We start from the raw sequence: 19156 nt of genomic DNA on the forward strand, positions 1-19156 counted from the left end.
TTTCCTTCCTACCCCCATGGAGCTACAGATTCAATAAACTATTATCCAGATACTCCTATTGGCTACTACTGTGAGATGCAACAGCTCAAACCTCTGGCCTTCATGTGTGATCAACAGATCCATCAATACTATGTGGCCATAAAAACCTGACACAATTTTTTCAAAAAAGGGAAGGGAAATCACTAAACAGTAAAGTTTCACTTTTTCCACACTGAAGCATCAAGAATAAACTTGAAAACTGAATTTCACTTCTTGACCATGTAATGCTCCATGGGACTTTGTTCCTCTGATCCTGCTGTACTCCCACCAGATACAAATGTATTTATTTAGGCGCAGATGAGAAGTAATAGGGTTCTTCCTTAAACATACTGATCATAGACTCTAATGATGTCTTAGGGATTAAGTTACAACATGAACCCCAGGCCTATCTGAGAAAGCCTTCCTGGCTTCCCTGCCAGGATAAATAACACAACAATAAAAGCAGAAAACATGGAAACACCACGGTTGAGATTAAATGAAGCTAAGAAGGTCAAATCTGTTTTGATTCTTTTTTATGTTTCCAGAGAAACATCTTGAGCCTACCCCATTTCATGCATCTCTGTCCCTCTATACATCTGATTATCTCTCCCAGATATATACCATAGTGTTGAAGACCCTTCAGTTCAGTTCCCAGAGGCAGCAACACCAACTATCTGAAATCCATCTGGTGATAACGGCGCCCTTCCCACCTGGCGGGAGACTCACTCTGATCATGTTGATAATGTCTTGGAGATAAAATCTTTCAAGCCTCACCCTCCAGCTGGTTGGATGCTCTCTCATCCTACTAATTCTCCAGTTGCACATAGTTAACCCAATGTTTCAATAATATAAAATCTGTTTGTCAAAAAAGGAAAACTTTTGGTCCCATCTCCAATTTTCCTTTAATCTAATTTTAACTATGGCTAAGCTAGTCAAAGGTAATTTCTGGTTCTATCACAAAATACATGAGGCATCTAAAGAAAATGCATGCATGAGGCAGATCCCTTGTGCACCTATGTTCTTGAATCTGCAGTCATCACTGCATCTCCAATCAATATCTCAGCTATGAACGTGGTTTTCATATTCTTAAATGTCATTCATTTGAGACATAAAGAATTGTGAACAATAATGGATCCAGAAATGCTATTGACTCACATTACCTGATGGGGAATTTTTTTTAACACTTTACAATCATCTCTTATTTTTTTCCTTTTTGTTCAGTTTATTAAGCTTAAAGTAGAACTCAAATACCTTTTCAAGTCCTTCCTCCTTCAAGCTGATCACATCCAGATCAAAATCTGTTCTCAAGCCATTGGAACTATTGAATATAATCCTTCCTGTTAGACCTTCCCAGTGAGCCTAGATAAGGAAACAAAGTAAGGAAAGCATGGCTTCACTACAAGATCAGCTGAGCATGTTAATTTGGAATTATATACATTTGCCACCATTTATAACATGGTGTTAATACAATTTACCAGCTACAAGTGCTGGGCAGTAAAAACAATTTTCCAGGCTCTCCTGGTTATTAACATATTGATTGGTGTCAGATGAATCTTCTACTCAGTTTCTGGAGAAGTGCCAACAGAAAAAAATACAAGTCTCCCAGCAATGAGAGAATCATTAGGGAGGCAGACAGCAATATTGAAGCTTTCTGGAGTTCTCATCGGAATTAAGAAGTGAACATCACACATCAGTAAAAAACAGACAAAAGTAAACATGGTGCACTTTATCCACTCGGAGCAGTGCTATGGTAACAGAGCCTAATGGTACCAGCTGAAAGGCAGATGCCTGTGATAAGCACAGATAACTTAAGTGGTGGGGATTGTAATTGACAACCCTGGACAAAATTCAGCCATTGATAATAATCATCCTTGAATTTATTAGACAAAAGAAACATTTTCTTCCTTGAAAGGACTTTATATTATCTTTCATATACATAGGAAAATAATATGGTTCAAGTCATACATAGCTAGCAGGGAAAGACACTATCTGATAATGCTCCTACCAGAGGTTATATATACCTATGCCTTGTGCCCTGAAGTGTACAAGTAGAGTATTGATGTTTGCAAGACTTCTAGTAAACTATTGCTGTAGATGGGCAGGATGGGCCCGTTAATCAGATAGAACCCACAGCATGCATTTCTGCAGTGCCTTGTCTGAGGCCTAACTTCCATCTGTCCTTAGCATTGCAACGCATCTCAGTAACTCAGGTGGCAGTGGCCAGGAAACTCCTCGGCTAGGAACCTCTTTACCTCTAGTTTGGGGTTTGCCTGCAGCTGTTTTGGGGTGAGTGACCTTGCAAAAGTGGAATCTAGCCCTGGAAATGTCAGGTAACAATAAGGAACTGCTGCAGACTCAGCCCCTTTCGCAATAAGAAAAGGTAAAACCCCAACTCAAAGGCTGCCCTACCCTGGCAGCAGCTGAGAAGTTGTTTTACATGGTAACCAGTCCAGACTTAATATACTCCAGGGGATCAGTTATGAAGGCTCCCAGAGGTACTTACATTGGTATTCCATGACAATATATCTTCAGTCTTTTTTATTCCATAATTCTTTCCATCATATTGTTCTTCATGTTTAACTATTTTATACAACAGGTCATTACTTTTCTGTTTCCTGACAGTGACAAAAGGGGAGGAGGGGGAGGGGGTGAGCATCTGGGTGATTGCAAAACCACAGGGGTTGAAGGAGCATTCCTGATTTGCTTTGAAAAGTTTATTAACAAATGCAGTCCAACATGTGTTCAATGATAAGGTCATGCATGGCCAGAACTCTTACTGAGTTGGACCTCCAGCGTATTTAGGAGATCAACCATGATCATATTGAATGGAAGAGCAGGGGCAAGAAGCTAAATAGCCAACTCCTTCTTCTATTTCATATGTTCATGGATATTTTTCAGGCACCTTATAAGAAGAGAACATTGGTCCCTGAATTTGGCCCACACAGTTATAAGACACATAGAGTCTTAGAGACATAGAGTAATACTGCATGGAAGCAGGCTCTTCGGCCCAAATGTTCCATGCTGACGACAATATCCTCCCTGCTGGTCCCAGTTGCCCACATTCAGCCCATAACCCTCCAAGCCCTTACCCTCCATATACCTATCCAAATACCTCTTAAATGTTGTAATTGTACCCCCCTCGATCACTTCCTCTGGCAGCTCATTCCAGGTACTCACTACCCTCTGTGTAAAGGAGTTATCTCTCAGGTTTCTTTGAAATCTCTCCCCTCTTACCTTGCACCTGTGCCCTCTAGTTATGGACTCCCCAAACTTGGGGAAAAGACTATGACCTTCCACCTTATCCATACCCCTCGTGATTTTATAAACTTCTATGAGGTCACCCTTCATTCTCCTACGCTTCAAGGAATAAATACCCAGCCTGGCCAACCTCTCCCTATAACTCAGGCCCTCCAGTCCAGGCAGCATCCTCGTAAATCTCTTCTGCACCCTCTCTAGCTTGACAATATCTTTCCTATAACAGGGTAACCAAAACTGTACACAATACTCCAAGTGTGGCCTCACCAACGACTAATATAACTGCAGCATAATGTCCCTACTCGTCAACTTGATGCCCTGACTGATGAAGGCCAGCATGCTAAACGCCTTCTTCACCACCCTGTCTACTTGTGTGGCTGCTTTCAGTGAACTGTGCCCTTGTGCTCCCAAGTCTCTTTGTTCCACAATACTCGTCTTGTGGCCAAGATTTCAAAATATTATCACTGCGGTCACTCATCAAGATTCTTTTCCCCCAGGACCTGGTTGAAGCACCAAGTGCCAGGAGTCACATAGTGAAGCAGGAGAAAGTCAAAACAAGGACACACAAGCAGAGAGGAAATAAATGCTCATGACTAATAATGCTTATCAACCAAGCAGCTGCTTTACTTCATTGGAATCACCTATTTGGAGAAGTTCCAGTATTAAAACCCAAGAAACCTTTGACTGAGACTGGGAAATAAGAACAGATTGAACAAGACTTCAATGAAAATCTATGATCTGCACTGCAGCACCAGCAGTAGGCAGTGAAGACCATTACTGCTGCATTATTACATAGAACATAGAACAGTACAGCGCAGAAACAGACCCTTCAGCCCACAAGTCTGCACTGACCATGATGCCAATCTAAACTAATCTCATCTGCCTGCACATTGCCTGTATCTCTTCTTAAACATTACTATTGTATCTGCTTCTACCACTTCTGGCAGTGCGTTCCAGGCAGCAGCGATGCTCTGTGGAAAAAACTTGCCTAACACATCTCCTTTAAATTTTCCCTCTCTCATCTTAAATCTATGCCCTTTAGTATTTGGCATTTCCATCCAGGAAAAAGACATGACTTTGTACCATATCCATGGCTCTCATGATTTTATAAACTTCTATCAATTCGCCTCACATGCTCCAGCAAAAACAATCCAAGTCTGTCCAATCTCTCCTTATGGATAATACTCTCCAATCCAGGCAACATCCTAGTGAACCTCTTCTGCACCCTTCCCAAAGCCATCATATCCTTCCTATAATATGGTGATCAGAACCGCACACAATACTCCACATGTGGCCCAACCAATGTTTTACATAGCTGCAACACGACTTCCCAACATTGAAACTCAATGACCGATGAAGGCCAGCATGCCGTATGCCTTCTTTACCACTCTATCTATTTGTGTTGCCACTTACAGGGAGCTATGAACTTGCACCCTGAGATCCCTCTGTACATCAATGCTCCAAAGGGTCCTGCCATTTACTGTATATTTTACTGTACGGTAAATGTTACTGTATAGTAAAATATACATTACTTAAAATATAAAATACACATTACCTCTCAAAATGCAACACCTTAACTAGCCATTCCGCCAACAATTTCTTTTCCCCTCACAGATGCTGCTCAACCTGTTGCCTTCCTCCAGCAGATTGCTTATTGCTTCAGATTCCAGCATCTGCTGTCTCTTGTGTCTCTACCTCACATTCATCCAGATTAAACTCCATCTGCCATTTTTCCACCCCAATATCCAACCGATCTATATCCTGCTATATTCTTTGACAACCTTCCTCACTCTCTGCAATTCCACCAATCTTTGCGTCATCCACATACTTGTTAATCAGACCACCTACATTTTTGTCCAAATCACTTATATATATAACAAACAACAGAGGTCCCAGCACCGATCCTTGAGGAACACCACCGGTCACAGACCTCCAGTCAGAATAACAGCCCTCCACATCACTGCTTCATTAGGGAGATAATCATGCATTATCATACAATAAAGGTTCACCAAATTGATGTCTGTGATGGAAATTTTGTCCTACGAGGAGATATTAAGCCTACACTCTCTTAAGTTTAGAAGAATGAGAGATGATCTGGTGGGACACATGTATCTTTTGGGAGTTGACAGGGTAGATGCAAGGATGTTGTGTCCGGAACCAAGGGTCACAGACACAAAATAAGAGGTTCAGTTATTGATAATAATCATCCTTGAATTTGTGAGATAAAGGAAGCAGGATTTCTTACTTGAAAAGACTTTGTAGGTGACATACGGAAATAAAGTTCCAAATATTTTGCTGTCGTACCTCTTTAATGAACTTCATGAAGCGCCCTCCAAAACGCCAGGGTTTGTGTCTATTGCACTGTAATGAACTGACTGTCATCTGTGGGGACTGCTGGACAGCCACGGATACAACGTGGACTGCATCATACACCAAGGCAGCATTTGTCTGAAATTAGAAAGAGAAGAATAAGAATTAGGTGGCACCATGGCATAACTAGTAGAGCTGCTGCCTCACAGCACCAGCGACCCAGGTTCAATCCCAACTTCCGGTGGTGTCTGTGTGGAGTTTGCCCTTTCTTCCTGTGACGATAGGTGTTTCCTCCCACATTCCAAAGTCATGCAGATTGGGAGGTAAATTGACCACTGTAAGTCATCCCCAATGGTAGAATCTGGGGGTGTTGATGGGAATGTGGAAATAATAAAACGGGATTAGTGTAGGGTTTGTATAAATGGGTGTTTGATGATCAGTGCTGAATTGGTGGGCTGACGGCCTGTTTCCATACAGTTTGATTCTATCACTCTAATAAAACAAAACAAAAAGAAACAAGTTCGATCAATTAAATCATAGGTCCTAAAGTAGGAAGACAATACAGAAGAGACATCACACAAAAATGCTGTTCTACTTTTCCAACACCTTTTATTTCAATTTCCAGCGTTCATGGATCTATTTCAATCTTTACTACTTATAAAAGTACTGAACTACTGGAATCTTTTCCTTAAAAGTGAAATACAGTTTACCACCTGAGGGCAACCATAAATGTGTCAGCATTTTCATTTTTATAAAGTAGCCTTTTGTTAAGGCATGAATGAAAGCCATGTAAAACTGAAAATCATAAAGAACCTTCCTTGGCAGGTCTGATAGTCATTTTTTTATTCAGAGCCACCATACTTCAGGGTCTGTCTCCGGCTGTCAAAAGCCACTTGTTGGAAGAAGCTGTTACAAACTCGCACACATTGAGGCTAAAGAGGCAGTTTTGATCAGTTTTCCACTTTGTCTCTGCCCTTCAACAGACTTGCTGTCACTTATGCTTCTGGGCCTTTATATACGGTGTTTACATGTGTGGGATAATGGTGAAGTTGAAATTCTACATACTGTTCTTTATTGTACCTGTAGTCTCAGTAAAATATCACCCCTACTTGTGCCCCGCTTGACATTTTTATCTTGTATTTCTTAATCCATTGCTTGAAATGACAGCATTAATCCACGTGTCTTAAACAGGTTAATGCTTCCATTAAAGTAATAGATTGTGAAATTGGATATCAATGTTATTTTTTCAATTCATGGGAACCAATGAAGGCCAATCAGCTTTACAAACCATTCCACTATTCAGGTGGATGATGGTTGTTGCGTACTTTAATTTCATCAGTTCCCAAAGGTCTACGATGTTGTTACAGATGTATTTGAAGAGAACAGATTAGCAGAATCAAAGAAAGGAATCCTGGTATTGATCAAAACTAAAATCATAGTTACATGTGTACAGCATGGTAGATTTTTAAATGGAAACAGTATTTTTCAGACAAATACCTGCTGTAAAATAACAGAAGGCTACGTGAAAAGATGAATGTTCAAAAGGGTGGCATGGATGTTGAACGTTTGAGAAGCTTTCTGAGGGAGTGAACCAGGATACCCTCACAAGAGCACCTTTCACCTCATCATAAATATTAACCCATTTTTTACTGACAAATCTCAAGAACACACAAGAAGCTGCTCACAAAAGTTTATTTTCTTTCTTCCCCACCATGTTCAATAAAACCATTAGTCAGGTGATGGGCCTAGGAATCTGTTTCTCCTAATGCCAAACTTCAAAATAGTTGGAAATTCACCACAGAAGAAACCAGTTTTAAAGTCAGAAAAATTAAAACTGGAGGTTCACACACTTAAATTAATCAGTGATTTTGTGCATCATTGTGAAACGTGAGGTAGCGAGTTAGCTGCCCACTTCATGCCTCTCGCAGAGTTCCATGATTGTTCTGTTCCTAGCAGAAAAGAACAGCTTGCCCTGCATCACAGAGCCATCATGTATACTGTAACATTCAAGACGTACTGTACTGTAGATTTAGTTCACTTTGGTATGATGGATTGAGTACTGTTGTGAAGTAACATGGAGGTAGATGTTGCTGCCCTGATCAAAGTGTTCTTGCTGCACTGTACATTAATAAACCACCTATCTTTATGCTGGTACTGCTGTCTTTATGTCACCTGCACTAGACCTCCACATTCCTACTCTACAGCCACGTTACTCATGATACATTCAGGAAATGCTGAATGGCTCAAACCTGGGCCTCTGCATCTTCCTGATTCAATAATATACACATTGTAAGATTGCAATTTCATAACTAAAATTCATAAAAATTAAACCTAGAGGTTCAAACACTTAATTAAACAGATTCCGATTTTGCTCATTAGTGTGAAACATGTGATGGTGAGTCAGCCATCCATTTCATGCCTCTGGCAAACTTCCATGGTTTATTTGTTCCCAATAACCAGTGGAATGGATGACTAGATCCTCAGAGAGCTCAACTGAAGCAGTCCGTGATTCGTGTCAGAATTGACGTTGGCCTATTTGCTCCTGTTGGATTACTTCCTGAAGACTCCCTATATCTATGAGGATATAGAGATGAAATCAATCCCCAATTTGGCACAAACCTCTTGCTGGTTGGCCCAGCACCCACAGCAAACCTTTCTTCTGTGAGCCAACTTTCCCTAAAAATTCCCTAAAAATGTCATAAAAACTGAAAACTAAAATGCACTTCCAACATTAATCAGCTTGGTTCTAGAACACAGAAAAAATGTTTGGTTTCTAGTGCTTTTCTCAGAGTCATCAGAGGCAATTCAATGAAGCAGTTTTGGACTTAGCCTCTGTAACACAGGTAAAGGCAGCAACCAACATATGTACCACAAGGTCCCACAACCAGCAACTTGAAGAATGTCAGATACTCTGGTTTAGAAATACTGGTTGAGGGATAGGTTTTGACCAAAACATCCACAGAATTCAGCAGCTTCTCCAAAGATCATGGTCATTTAAAAATGACCAAAACTTGGCTGAAAAGAATAAGAAGAATTTGCATTCAAATAATAAAAACAAATCAACTTTATTAACGAACTTTATATTTGTTTAACTGAATCTCCAGCCTCACTTTACCACCACCAGATCCCAACACTATCGCCCACCCCAACACTACCACCACCCCTCACCACGCCCCACACCTCAACCACTGCTTCTCCCCAATTTCAACATCAGGAAATCTCTGATCTTTGCTCAGTCATATGAATGGTCACTGTCTTGGAAATATTCTCTCCAATATCAGTTAATTAAGTCTATTATGTCTGTGATTATCAGTGTTAACTCACACATGTCACATATCATATTTTCTCCCAGTGAAATTTAATAAAACTTATGTTGTTGGATTAAATTTTACTGTTTTATGAACTGTTATGTCACATTGTATTCTCACTAAAACAAGCATCATTCTATTTCTCCACATGTCCCTAATTCTAGCCTCAGGCACTTCTTGATTCAAGTAAGTGATAGATTCTTTCTCCCACTTATCTCTGGTAGGATTTGTCAAACATTAATGCAGTACTTAAAAGGCTTGAATTATTACATCATAACAAAGAAGCTTCAGGTAATACTTTCAATTGGAACAGATGTATTTTAATATCACTACAATAACTTTTGATAAGGTGATTAAACCCGATTTAAGCAGGTGTTCCAGAGATTACATTGCAATAAATGGCGTTAGTTATCAGGCAATACTGCTTTGAATTTGTAATTCACCCTTGCTTTTGGTTTCAACCATTTTTGCACAAATCAATCTCCATCAAAATCTTTAGTGAGTAACTTTGCATGAACACTCAATATATATTGTCTGTCTCAATGACTCATTTAATTATTCTTGCACTCAACACCCGTTGGCAATCTATTTTATGAGTTGGTCTGCTCAAATCACTATTTTACGCTGTGTTTCTCTGACCAATTTCAGTAAATAGATTCTATATGGTAAATTATTATATCCAGCTGATCATGTCGTAATCACTATATCTAAAACCACTGATGTGGTATCCAATTTCCTGCTCACAATGTCAAGCCGGACTGGAAAACAATAACCCTGTTCCAAACAAAAAATGCTCTCATCAAGAAATTCGTGTGAGTTTGCTGGTACAATTACATTGGAGTGTAATATCTGTCCACCCACAAACATCAAAGCATACCTAATCACATTGGATGTGATTGTGGCCATTCTAACACTGAGGAAGGATAGGCCATTCCTGACAGGCGCATCAGCATCAGGGGTGTCCACTCCAAGAGTTCCAATCCCAAGAGTTTTTACTTTTTTGAGCAGCCTGTCTTATGGGGCCTTATCCAAAGCCTTGTTAAAATTCATGTAGACCATATCAAATGCACTTCTCTCATTCCTTCGATCACTACCCAGTCTACTCCTCTCTTGATGAGCCTTGTAATGAAGAGTGATCAACTGAAATAAAAGTAATACTTTCACGCACAGCCTCAAACTGCCACATTTTCCACTTTGAAAATGGGTAACTCCTTAGAAGTGAAGTTTTCAGCAGAAGGCCAATACCGAAAGGGTCTTTGGTACTCCACACTACTTCTGGCACACCCTTCTGAGTTCACCAGAATTCCTAGGCAGACATACATTGGGCTCGAGCTTACTGCCAGCAGCAAGCCTGCCACTCTTACCACTGACCTTGTTATAATTTCAGACTTAACTTTTCCAGGTACATCAGTGCCAAACTGCTGTCCAAAGCCGTCATAAACCTAAAGGCTAATGCCCTGCACAGGGGCAATAGAGTCCACATTGCTGGTGAAACAGCTGAACAAAAAACTTTTAACAGCTGGTAAGTCATGGTCTCAGGTTTACTGACCTATCAAACCTGTGGAGAATTTTGAATGCTTCTGAATATCCCATACTGACCCATTAATGCACTATCAAAAACCAATGAAATTACTAAAAAAATTAAAAATTAGAAAATGCTTACAAACAATTGAAAACATTAAAACAAAATTATTTCAAAGAAATGTAAATTATCTGAAAATTCTGTCTCTTACAGCTGGTCCTCTCAATCCTAATGAATGGACTCACTATTCTTGTGCCTGTTCTAATCGAAAGCAGATTCAGTGAGCAGTTTCTGCAGAGCCACAATCCACTGTTACAGTATATTGGACCAAGGCTGATCTGTGCCTGAACTCCATTCGCAGGCCTCAGCATATTCTTTGATATACCACTCCCCCCCCTCCCCAACCAACATCACAAACACCACAAACACACACACACATACACACACACGTGCACACACACATGCACACACACACACACGTGCACACACACACACTCACACACACACACACACACACACACACACACACACACATACAGGCACACGTACACACACGCATGCATTTGGCAAAAACTTTTGATCTCTAATAGTCCTGATATTCACATATTTTATGAGAGAGAATTTCTTAAAAATGGTGATAGATGAAGGAAACTAGTTCAAGGGTGACAGTATATCTCTCATACCACCTTGGATTACTTTATTGCACTCTGGTAAGAGTGCTGTATTTTCATCACTTTAATCTTCCTAATGAAGTCATCTAATGTGTCATTAAGATCAATGGAAAGAGTGGCACAGAAAAGTCTTGCGCTTTCATTGACTATAGCACATTAAAACAATGCAGAAAAATAACTGATTCCTACTCATTCTCACCATTTAACCGTATGTCAAAACATTATTACTCCTCATGTGAATTTCTGTATGATAGCTAAATTGAATATCTTTGTACATAATTTTACAGCATGGAAATACATGTAATTATTACATTAGCAATTGCTGAGGTAAATAGACCAAACTAACAAAAGGGATCAAATTATGAACTGTGGGAAATATTGAAAACATATGGAAAATTTAACAAGAAACATAGCATTTCACAGGCAATTTGAATGTTATGGATGCCAGCTTAGATAGTGAAAGCAATTGGGAGAAGAATATTTTTCGAGCTGCATGCTTAGTAAGTCAGAAAGAAGAATTGTATAATGTAATCCTTAAACAAATTCCTCAATTATACCCCTGTGAATATTAATACACAGAACCGCAGAGAACTGTTTAAAATTCAAACAAGTTATCAGCCTTTGAGAAATATTTTCACAAATAAAATGGCACTGCTTGATTTGGGCCATAAAATGCATGTAAAGGCATTGCTTTTGCTATGGAGGAAATGCCTCGAAGAGGAAAGTCAATGAACTATTAAATGAGAAATCATCTTGTTCCAGATTTACTATTACATTTCTCCAGTGAGCCATTATCTGATGCAGGGCTAAATCTTCTCATTTTCTGGTGTAATATTCCTATGCATTTCAATAAAGCAGGCAATGATGAATGGGAAGGTATGTGCTTATCATGGATTTTACCACACTGGCGCCTCTTTTGGCAGGAGATGCAACATGATAAACGGACATGCTCTCGACCATCACTGCAAGATAATAGAATCTGTTGCTTTTTAAGCTGTATTTATTTGGGAAAAAAGTGGAAAGATTGGAGAATGAAGAGAATGGTGCCTTTATTTTATTTCCTGATTTATTTGCAAACCCAGTGGCAAATTATTATGTGTGCTCTCTTCAAAGAATCCAATGGGTTTTTACCTCTTGGTGAAGCATAACCCAAGTGAACTGTATTTCACAGCATGATACATCAATAGAGGCTAGTGAACAGTGTCTTAATGTTCTTCCTTCCACTTTTTTGTCCCTATTATTTGAACTTGAGGCATTGACTACCAATGGGACGTAATTAGTTCCATTTTCTTTCAGCAAAGACTATTTTCCTAGCAATATGGCCTGTGCTTCAAGCAAAAACTAATATTACTGATTGCAAAGAACCTGAAGCTGATTGCTTATTACACAAAAGGAAAATGCAGGAAATACTCCACAGGTTGGGTGACATCTATGGAGAGAGAAGCACAGTTAACACTTTAGTTCAATTACCCTTCATCAAAGACAAAATTGTTTGTGTTTCAGATTGCCAGCATTTGTAGTAGTGTGATTTTGTTTTATTTTAATACATGTGGAAATAGCTTTGGATTTTACTAATAATGTTACCCAATGAAGAGGATCAGAATTAAACTGCATTGTTGTGCCCTTATTTCCCAGGGCCTAAAACTGCTAAAATGAATTGCTTCTATCAATTTTCCTTCCTCTTTATAAAACATAGGCCTTTTAAACTGTAGCAGGGCCTATCCACCCCAATCACTTTTCCAGCTCTCATTCCAGCTCGAAACAAAATCAGTTGAGTTTGTAAAATTCAGTTTGGCTGTCTGTGCATATGCACATGTGTGTATCCAGAGCCAAGGGCCAGGTAATGTGGCCAGTACTGGGAGCTGGAAACTGGATCACAGCCAGGAGCATGGGCAAGAAGTAAGGAGGGATGCCATGATCAAGGACTGTGCCTGAACCCATAGCTGAGTAAGTGTGTGTATGCACACACTCGAGTGTGCATGTGTATATGCATACATGTGTGCGTGTGTATATACACGTGTACATATCTGTTTACTAGTACATATACTTGTGCCCACCCATGTTTGCAGAGCCTTGTCTCCAGTTTGTCTTGGTCCCCTTTGCCATCGGACTAAGACCTTGCTCTGTGAAGTCCATTATGGTGTGCAATAGCCACGCCACACTGAAAGAAACTTCCACTCCTCAATCTGACCTTTACAGACAGTCCTAACAGAAACAGACCTGAACATCACTCTGCCATCATAGATCAGACAGAGACTATGATACTTTGCCATTGATATCAGTAACCTGCATAAGACATAATGGGCAGAAGGTGGTCGATTTAAAGACAAGCCTGTGGGCACACGTTCTTCTGGAAGTACAAACTGGAAGACGAATGTTACCTTCATGGAGTGAGCTTCACCATCAAGAATGAACTAGTTCAGTGTCTCAGCAACTCTCCCTGTGGAATCAGCAAATGCTGATGCTTTGTCTCTCTTTGACAAGGAAATTACATACAGTACTTAGGTCATCAGTTGATATACCCCAACCTTCGGACTTGGAAGCTTTGGATGAGGCCAAAGAGGACTCCTACTCTGACCTTGTTAAAATCCTAGTCCTCACTCTACTGGAAAACAAGCTGATCCTCCTGACTGAATAATGCTTGGGTGAGAAGGGACTCATTCCTCTGGCGAGGTGGGATCGACATGTTTAGAAAGGAAGGAATAGGGAAGGCTAACTCCAAAAGGGTCTTCATCCTCCTCCTCTCAATTGGAGCACAGTCGTCAGAAACAATGCTCAGAAGAACAAGCACAAACCTCAAGGCAACACCCCTGGTCTAAGCTCTAAGACCCTAACAGATTATAGCATCGCTCAAGTGAAAGACCGCAAGGATGTTCACATCACTCATGCAATGGAAGTACCTAGGACTGTTGGACTGACCAGCGCCTCATCCATTCTATTATCTCCCATCACCCATCCTAATGAAGGGTCTTTGACCTGAAACTCCACGCAGACAACACCCAAGCTCAGGACTGAACCCAGATCACTGGAACTATGAGTCAGCAACATTAACCACAGCACCACCACAGGACTGAACACATGTCTGCCTTGTAATGAAGCTGTGATGCAGCTGCAGTACCTACTTTAGGATAAGTCTTGAGAAGTGCACCAACTCACGATGGTTGCTCAGCAAACTTCCTGACCCTGAGGGATTAATTCCATGCATATCAACAGTAATTTATTCCGAAATGTTTCAAACTGTAATGATTTTAAAACTAAAAACACATATTATTTTTATACTACAAAAAGTGCTGGAGAAACTCAGCAGGTCAGGCAGCATCTGTGGAGGGAAATGGACTGTCAACGTTTCAGGTCGAGACCCTTCAACTGGACTGAAAGATAGAGGGGAGATAGCCAATATAAAGAGGTAAGGGGAAGGGGAGGAGCAAGAGCTGGCAAACGATAGGTAAATCCAGGTGAGGAGGGGTTGAAAGGCAGATGGAAGGGGGAAAGAGTTGCAGTCTCTTGTGTTTCTGTTATTTTAATAGGCTGATTTATGATATTGCACATTCTACCATAATTTTATGCAAATGTTCCACATTTTATTTAATGGACTGTAAAATATTTAAAATATTGACCGAAAATTGTGCCTCCCGCATTGTGGTTTGATGTCTTTGAAAATTCTTCAATGTGATTGGTTACTCAACCAGTTTGATGACATCACAAGAGAGACTTCTTTGACCAGCCAGTTTTGAAGAGGAGATCCATGTCACACGAATCACAACGTCAACCACCACTGCTTTACCTGCACTTCTGGTCACCTCCTGGCAACGTTTAACACCAAACCAACATTGCATTTTCACTTTAACAAATACATTTGTTAAGCCTGTAAGGAGGATGTAGAAGATACAGAAGACTGAAAGGGTAACATTTGCCACATTTGGGAACTTTTCCACCAGACTCATCCTGGGATTATTCAGGACCCAGGTGTCTGCAGCCACTGGCATTTGGTACGTATGCCCAATTGTGGCCTGTCCCTGTCTCCTGATGAGCCTTGAGATTGGATGTACAGGCACAGATTTGAGGCTGTTCTAGAACATCCAGTAATTTTCACAAATCACTACAGACTCCAGGCCAGCTCTAGAGAGTCCCTTGGTATGAAGACTATATTTCAGACTTTAAACTAATTTCCAATGGATACATTTTTACCAACATATTTCTATTAGTCACCAATATTTTTCATAAAAATGGAGGCAGGAATGATCAGCTCCAGAACACAGCAGTGTGTGAGCTCCCTCTGAGGAGGTCACATCACTAGGACTTGACTAATTATGTGGCATATCTCCTAGAAAAGTATTCTTGGCCATTGTACACAGAGCTCATTTAAACTCTTGGAAAAGTGAATGCTCTAAAACCAATAACATTACTCCTGTAAGGTGTTAGGCTCTCTCAGGTTCACACAACATTGCTGTTGCCAGATTCACACCATGATCTAAGCAGCAATGAAATTCAATATTGTTAACTTATGCATTGAAGATCCTGCCCCTTTCATCCAGAGCCATTCAGTTTTATTGGATGAGATAGCATGTTGCATTTAAGATTACCTTAGTGATATTAATCTCAGTATCTAGTTTCAGTCTTAATTGGCACAGATGCTCAGTAATAATATGGCACAAGTTAACAAGCTCACACAAAGAGACTGATTACATGAGAAGAGGAGAATTTTGCTGCCATTTTAGAGGATTCTCTTCTGTGATTAAATCCCATTTTAAGAGAGAGTTCCTAATCAACAATGGATGTCAGCAAACTTCCAACACTGTATAAAACAAATTTACACTTAAACGTAAAAAGGAATCAAATGTTAACTTACTGCTTATTCATCTGCCAACACTAACAGAGGCAAATTTCACTCTCAACTCCCTTCCACTACTCAAGCCATCTGCTCCCATCATGCCCCACATTATCCAAGTGCTACCAAGAAAACAAACAACTGAAAAATTAAATTGGATAATGTAAAAGTAAAAATAAGTAAATGTATTTCTGGTGAAATTGAATGGTTATGCCAACAGAGTCATCCAGAAACTGGACTACTAATCCAGACAACATGGATTCAGAATGTGAGTTTGAGAATTACAATTCCATTTTAAAAATATGCACCATGTCAGCTTGTATATTGGGTGGTTTGTACAAATTCCATGGACGTAGTTCTGCATCCTGGATTAAGCATCATAATTACTTGAATCAGACTTGGAAATTTCAATTCCACATATGATTTCTCCTTCAATTGTGACAATGTTCCAGATTATTCATCCTCTAAATTAACAATCTATTTTTTAAGAAACCTACAGCATGCAAAATTCATTCAGATAAAAATAGACAGTTCTTTCCTTTGTGACTATACTGGAAACAGTAAACTGCATTTCCTTCAGGCATTATGAATTAGAAATTAATATATTTGTTTAGTGTTTAGTATCAAAAATATGTGGATGTCCTGAGATGTTATTTATCAGGTAACTTCCAATTTGAAAAGCTGTTCATGAAGGGAATATTTTTAATATTTTATTATTCCAACCATAGCTGAGCTCACTTTGAGGTAATTAAATACAAGTAACCAAACCTTAAAGTGTGAGTTACTCACTGAACACCTGTTTCCCAAAATAACGTACTAAATAATTGTAAGGTAATAATCAGCGAAACAGGTCTACAGCGGATGTCATCTCCCTGGCCCTACACTCAGCTCTGGAGCATCTGGACAGTAAAGACACATACGTTAGACTATTGTTTATTGACTACAGCTCTGCCTTCAATACAATAATTCCAAGCAAGCTTGTCACCAAACTCCGAGACATAGGACTGAACACCTCCCTCTGTAACTGGATCCTTGACTTTCTAACAAACAGACCACGATCAGTGAGGATAGGCAGCAATACCTCTGGCACGATTATTCTCAACACTGGTGCCCCACAAGGTTGCGTCCTCAGTCCTCTACTCTACTCCCTATACACTCATGACTCTGTGGCCAGATTCTGCTCTAATTCCATCTACAAGTTTGCAGATGATACCACCGTTGTAGGCCATATCTCAAACAGCAATGAGTCGGAGTACAGGAAGGAGATAGAGAGCTTAGTGGAATGGTGTCATGACAACAACCTTTCCCTCAATGTCAACAAAGCAAAAGAGCTGGTCATTGACTTCAGGAAAGGGGGTGGTGTACATGCACCTGTCTACATCAATGGTGCTGAGGTCGAGAGGGTTGAGAGCTTCAAGTTCCTGGGAGCGAACATCACCAACAGCCTGTCCCGGTCAATTCACATAGAAGCCACAGCCAAGAAAGCTCACTAGCGCCTCTACTTCCTCAGGAGGCTAAAGAAATTTGGTTTGTTCCCTTTGACTCTCACCAACTTTTACGGATGCACCATAGAAAGCATCCTATCTGGATGTATCACGGCTTGATACGGCAACTGCTTTGCCCAGGACCACAAGAAACTGAAGAGAGTTGTGGACACAGCCCAGCACATCATGGACACCAGCCTCCCCTCCTTGGACTCTGTCTTTACCTCTCACTGTCTTGGTGAAGCAGCCAGCATAATCAAAGACCCCACCCACCCGGGACATTCTCTCTTCTCTCCTCTTCCATTCGGTAGAAGATACACGAGCCTGAGAGCACGTACCACCAGACTTAAGGACAGCTTCTACCCAACTGTGATAAGACTATTGAACAGTTCCCTTATACAATGAGATGGACTATGACCTCATGATCTACCTTGTTGTGACCTTGCACCTTATTGCACTGCACTTTCTCTGTAGCTGTGACACTTTGTTCTGTTACTGTTTTTACCTGTACTAAATCAATGCACTTTGTACTAACTCAATATAACTGCACTGTGTAATGAATCAACCTGTACGATCGGTTTGTAAGACAAGCTTTTCACTGTACCTCGGTACAAGTGACAATAATAAACCAATACCAATGCCAATAAAGTAGATTGTGGGGATTTGGTACCAAATGAAAATGGCAAATGATGTATGCTGTTATTTAATCATTGTTGAGGGTTGGGTGTGGGAGAGGTATGAAGTGTTACAGTAAGTGTAGAGGGTTTAATCAATTAATAGCCAATGAATTACTGTAAAAACCTAACTGGTATCAATATTGTTCTTAAAAACATGGGAACAAGAAGAAAATTTCAGCTTGGGAAGTTGTCCTTCATTGAATTAGATCAGGGTTGGTCTTCATGTCATCTCCATTTGCCTGCCTCTGTCCTGCATCCCTTGACACTCAGTCTCATCTTAACAAAATATTATTCATCTCAGTACTGAGAGTTCAATTGATCCCAAATCCATCTTCCTTTAGGAAAGGAGATCCAGCTCTCTGGAACACTATCTTCTTGTACCAAATTCCCTGACCAGAGGATATTCTCTCCTCCACCCTACTGAATCTTTTTATCATCGTACACTCCTCACATTGATCACCTCCCAACTTTCTAAACTCAAATATGGGTTGTATTTATGTACCATCCTTATGATATAACCCTTCCAGCCCTGGATACAAAAGCTTGAAAGCACATACCACCAGACTCAAGGACAGCTTTTATCTGACTGGATGGTACGCAAACAAAAGCTTTTCATTGTATCTCGGTAGATGTGACAATAATAAACCAATACAATCAAGTTAATTGTTCTTGCAGCCTCTTTATGACTAATATATCTCTCCTAAAACTTGATACCCAGGACTGTGCACAGTATAACAAATGAGATCATAGAACCATAGAGTCAGAGAGTCAGAGCATGGAAGCAGACTCTTCAGCTCCCCACGCCTGTGCCAACCATCAAGTACCTCTATACTAATCTTATTTTCCCACACTAGGCCCGTAGTCGTGTGTGCCATGGCATTCCAAGTACTCATCCGAATACTTCTTAAATGTTGTGACAGTCTCTGCCTTCACCACTCCCTCAGTGAATTCCAGGTTTCAACCAACATCTGGGTGATTTTTTTTCTTTCAAACCCCTTTTAAATCTTCTACCCCTCAGCTTAAATCTATGCCCTCTGATTAAAGATATCTTTGCTAATGGGGGAAAATTCTCATTATCGACCC

The 19156-nt window shown here is 40.2% G+C and overlaps 1 protein-coding gene across 1 annotated transcript in view; it reads right to left on the minus strand.

Annotated features, from left to right (window-relative positions):
* Positions 1 to 19156, minus strand: part of LOC127575007 (glutamate receptor ionotropic, kainate 2) — a 358965-nt gene that overhangs the window by 133344 nt on the left and 206465 nt on the right. Inside the window, exons 8-9 of the mRNA XM_052024597.1 lie at positions 5578 to 5721; positions 1270 to 1377 (exon numbers count right to left, since the gene is read on the minus strand). Of these exons, the coding sequence (XP_051880557.1) occupies positions 1270 to 1377; positions 5578 to 5721 (252 nt within the window). The remainder of the gene's footprint in view (positions 1 to 1269; positions 1378 to 5577; positions 5722 to 19156) is intronic.

Source organism: Pristis pectinata, chromosome 10, assembly GCF_009764475.1.
Source record: "Pristis pectinata isolate sPriPec2 chromosome 10, sPriPec2.1.pri, whole genome shotgun sequence".
In the NCBI taxonomy this organism is placed as follows: Eukaryota; Metazoa; Chordata; class Chondrichthyes; order Rhinopristiformes; family Pristidae; genus Pristis; species Pristis pectinata.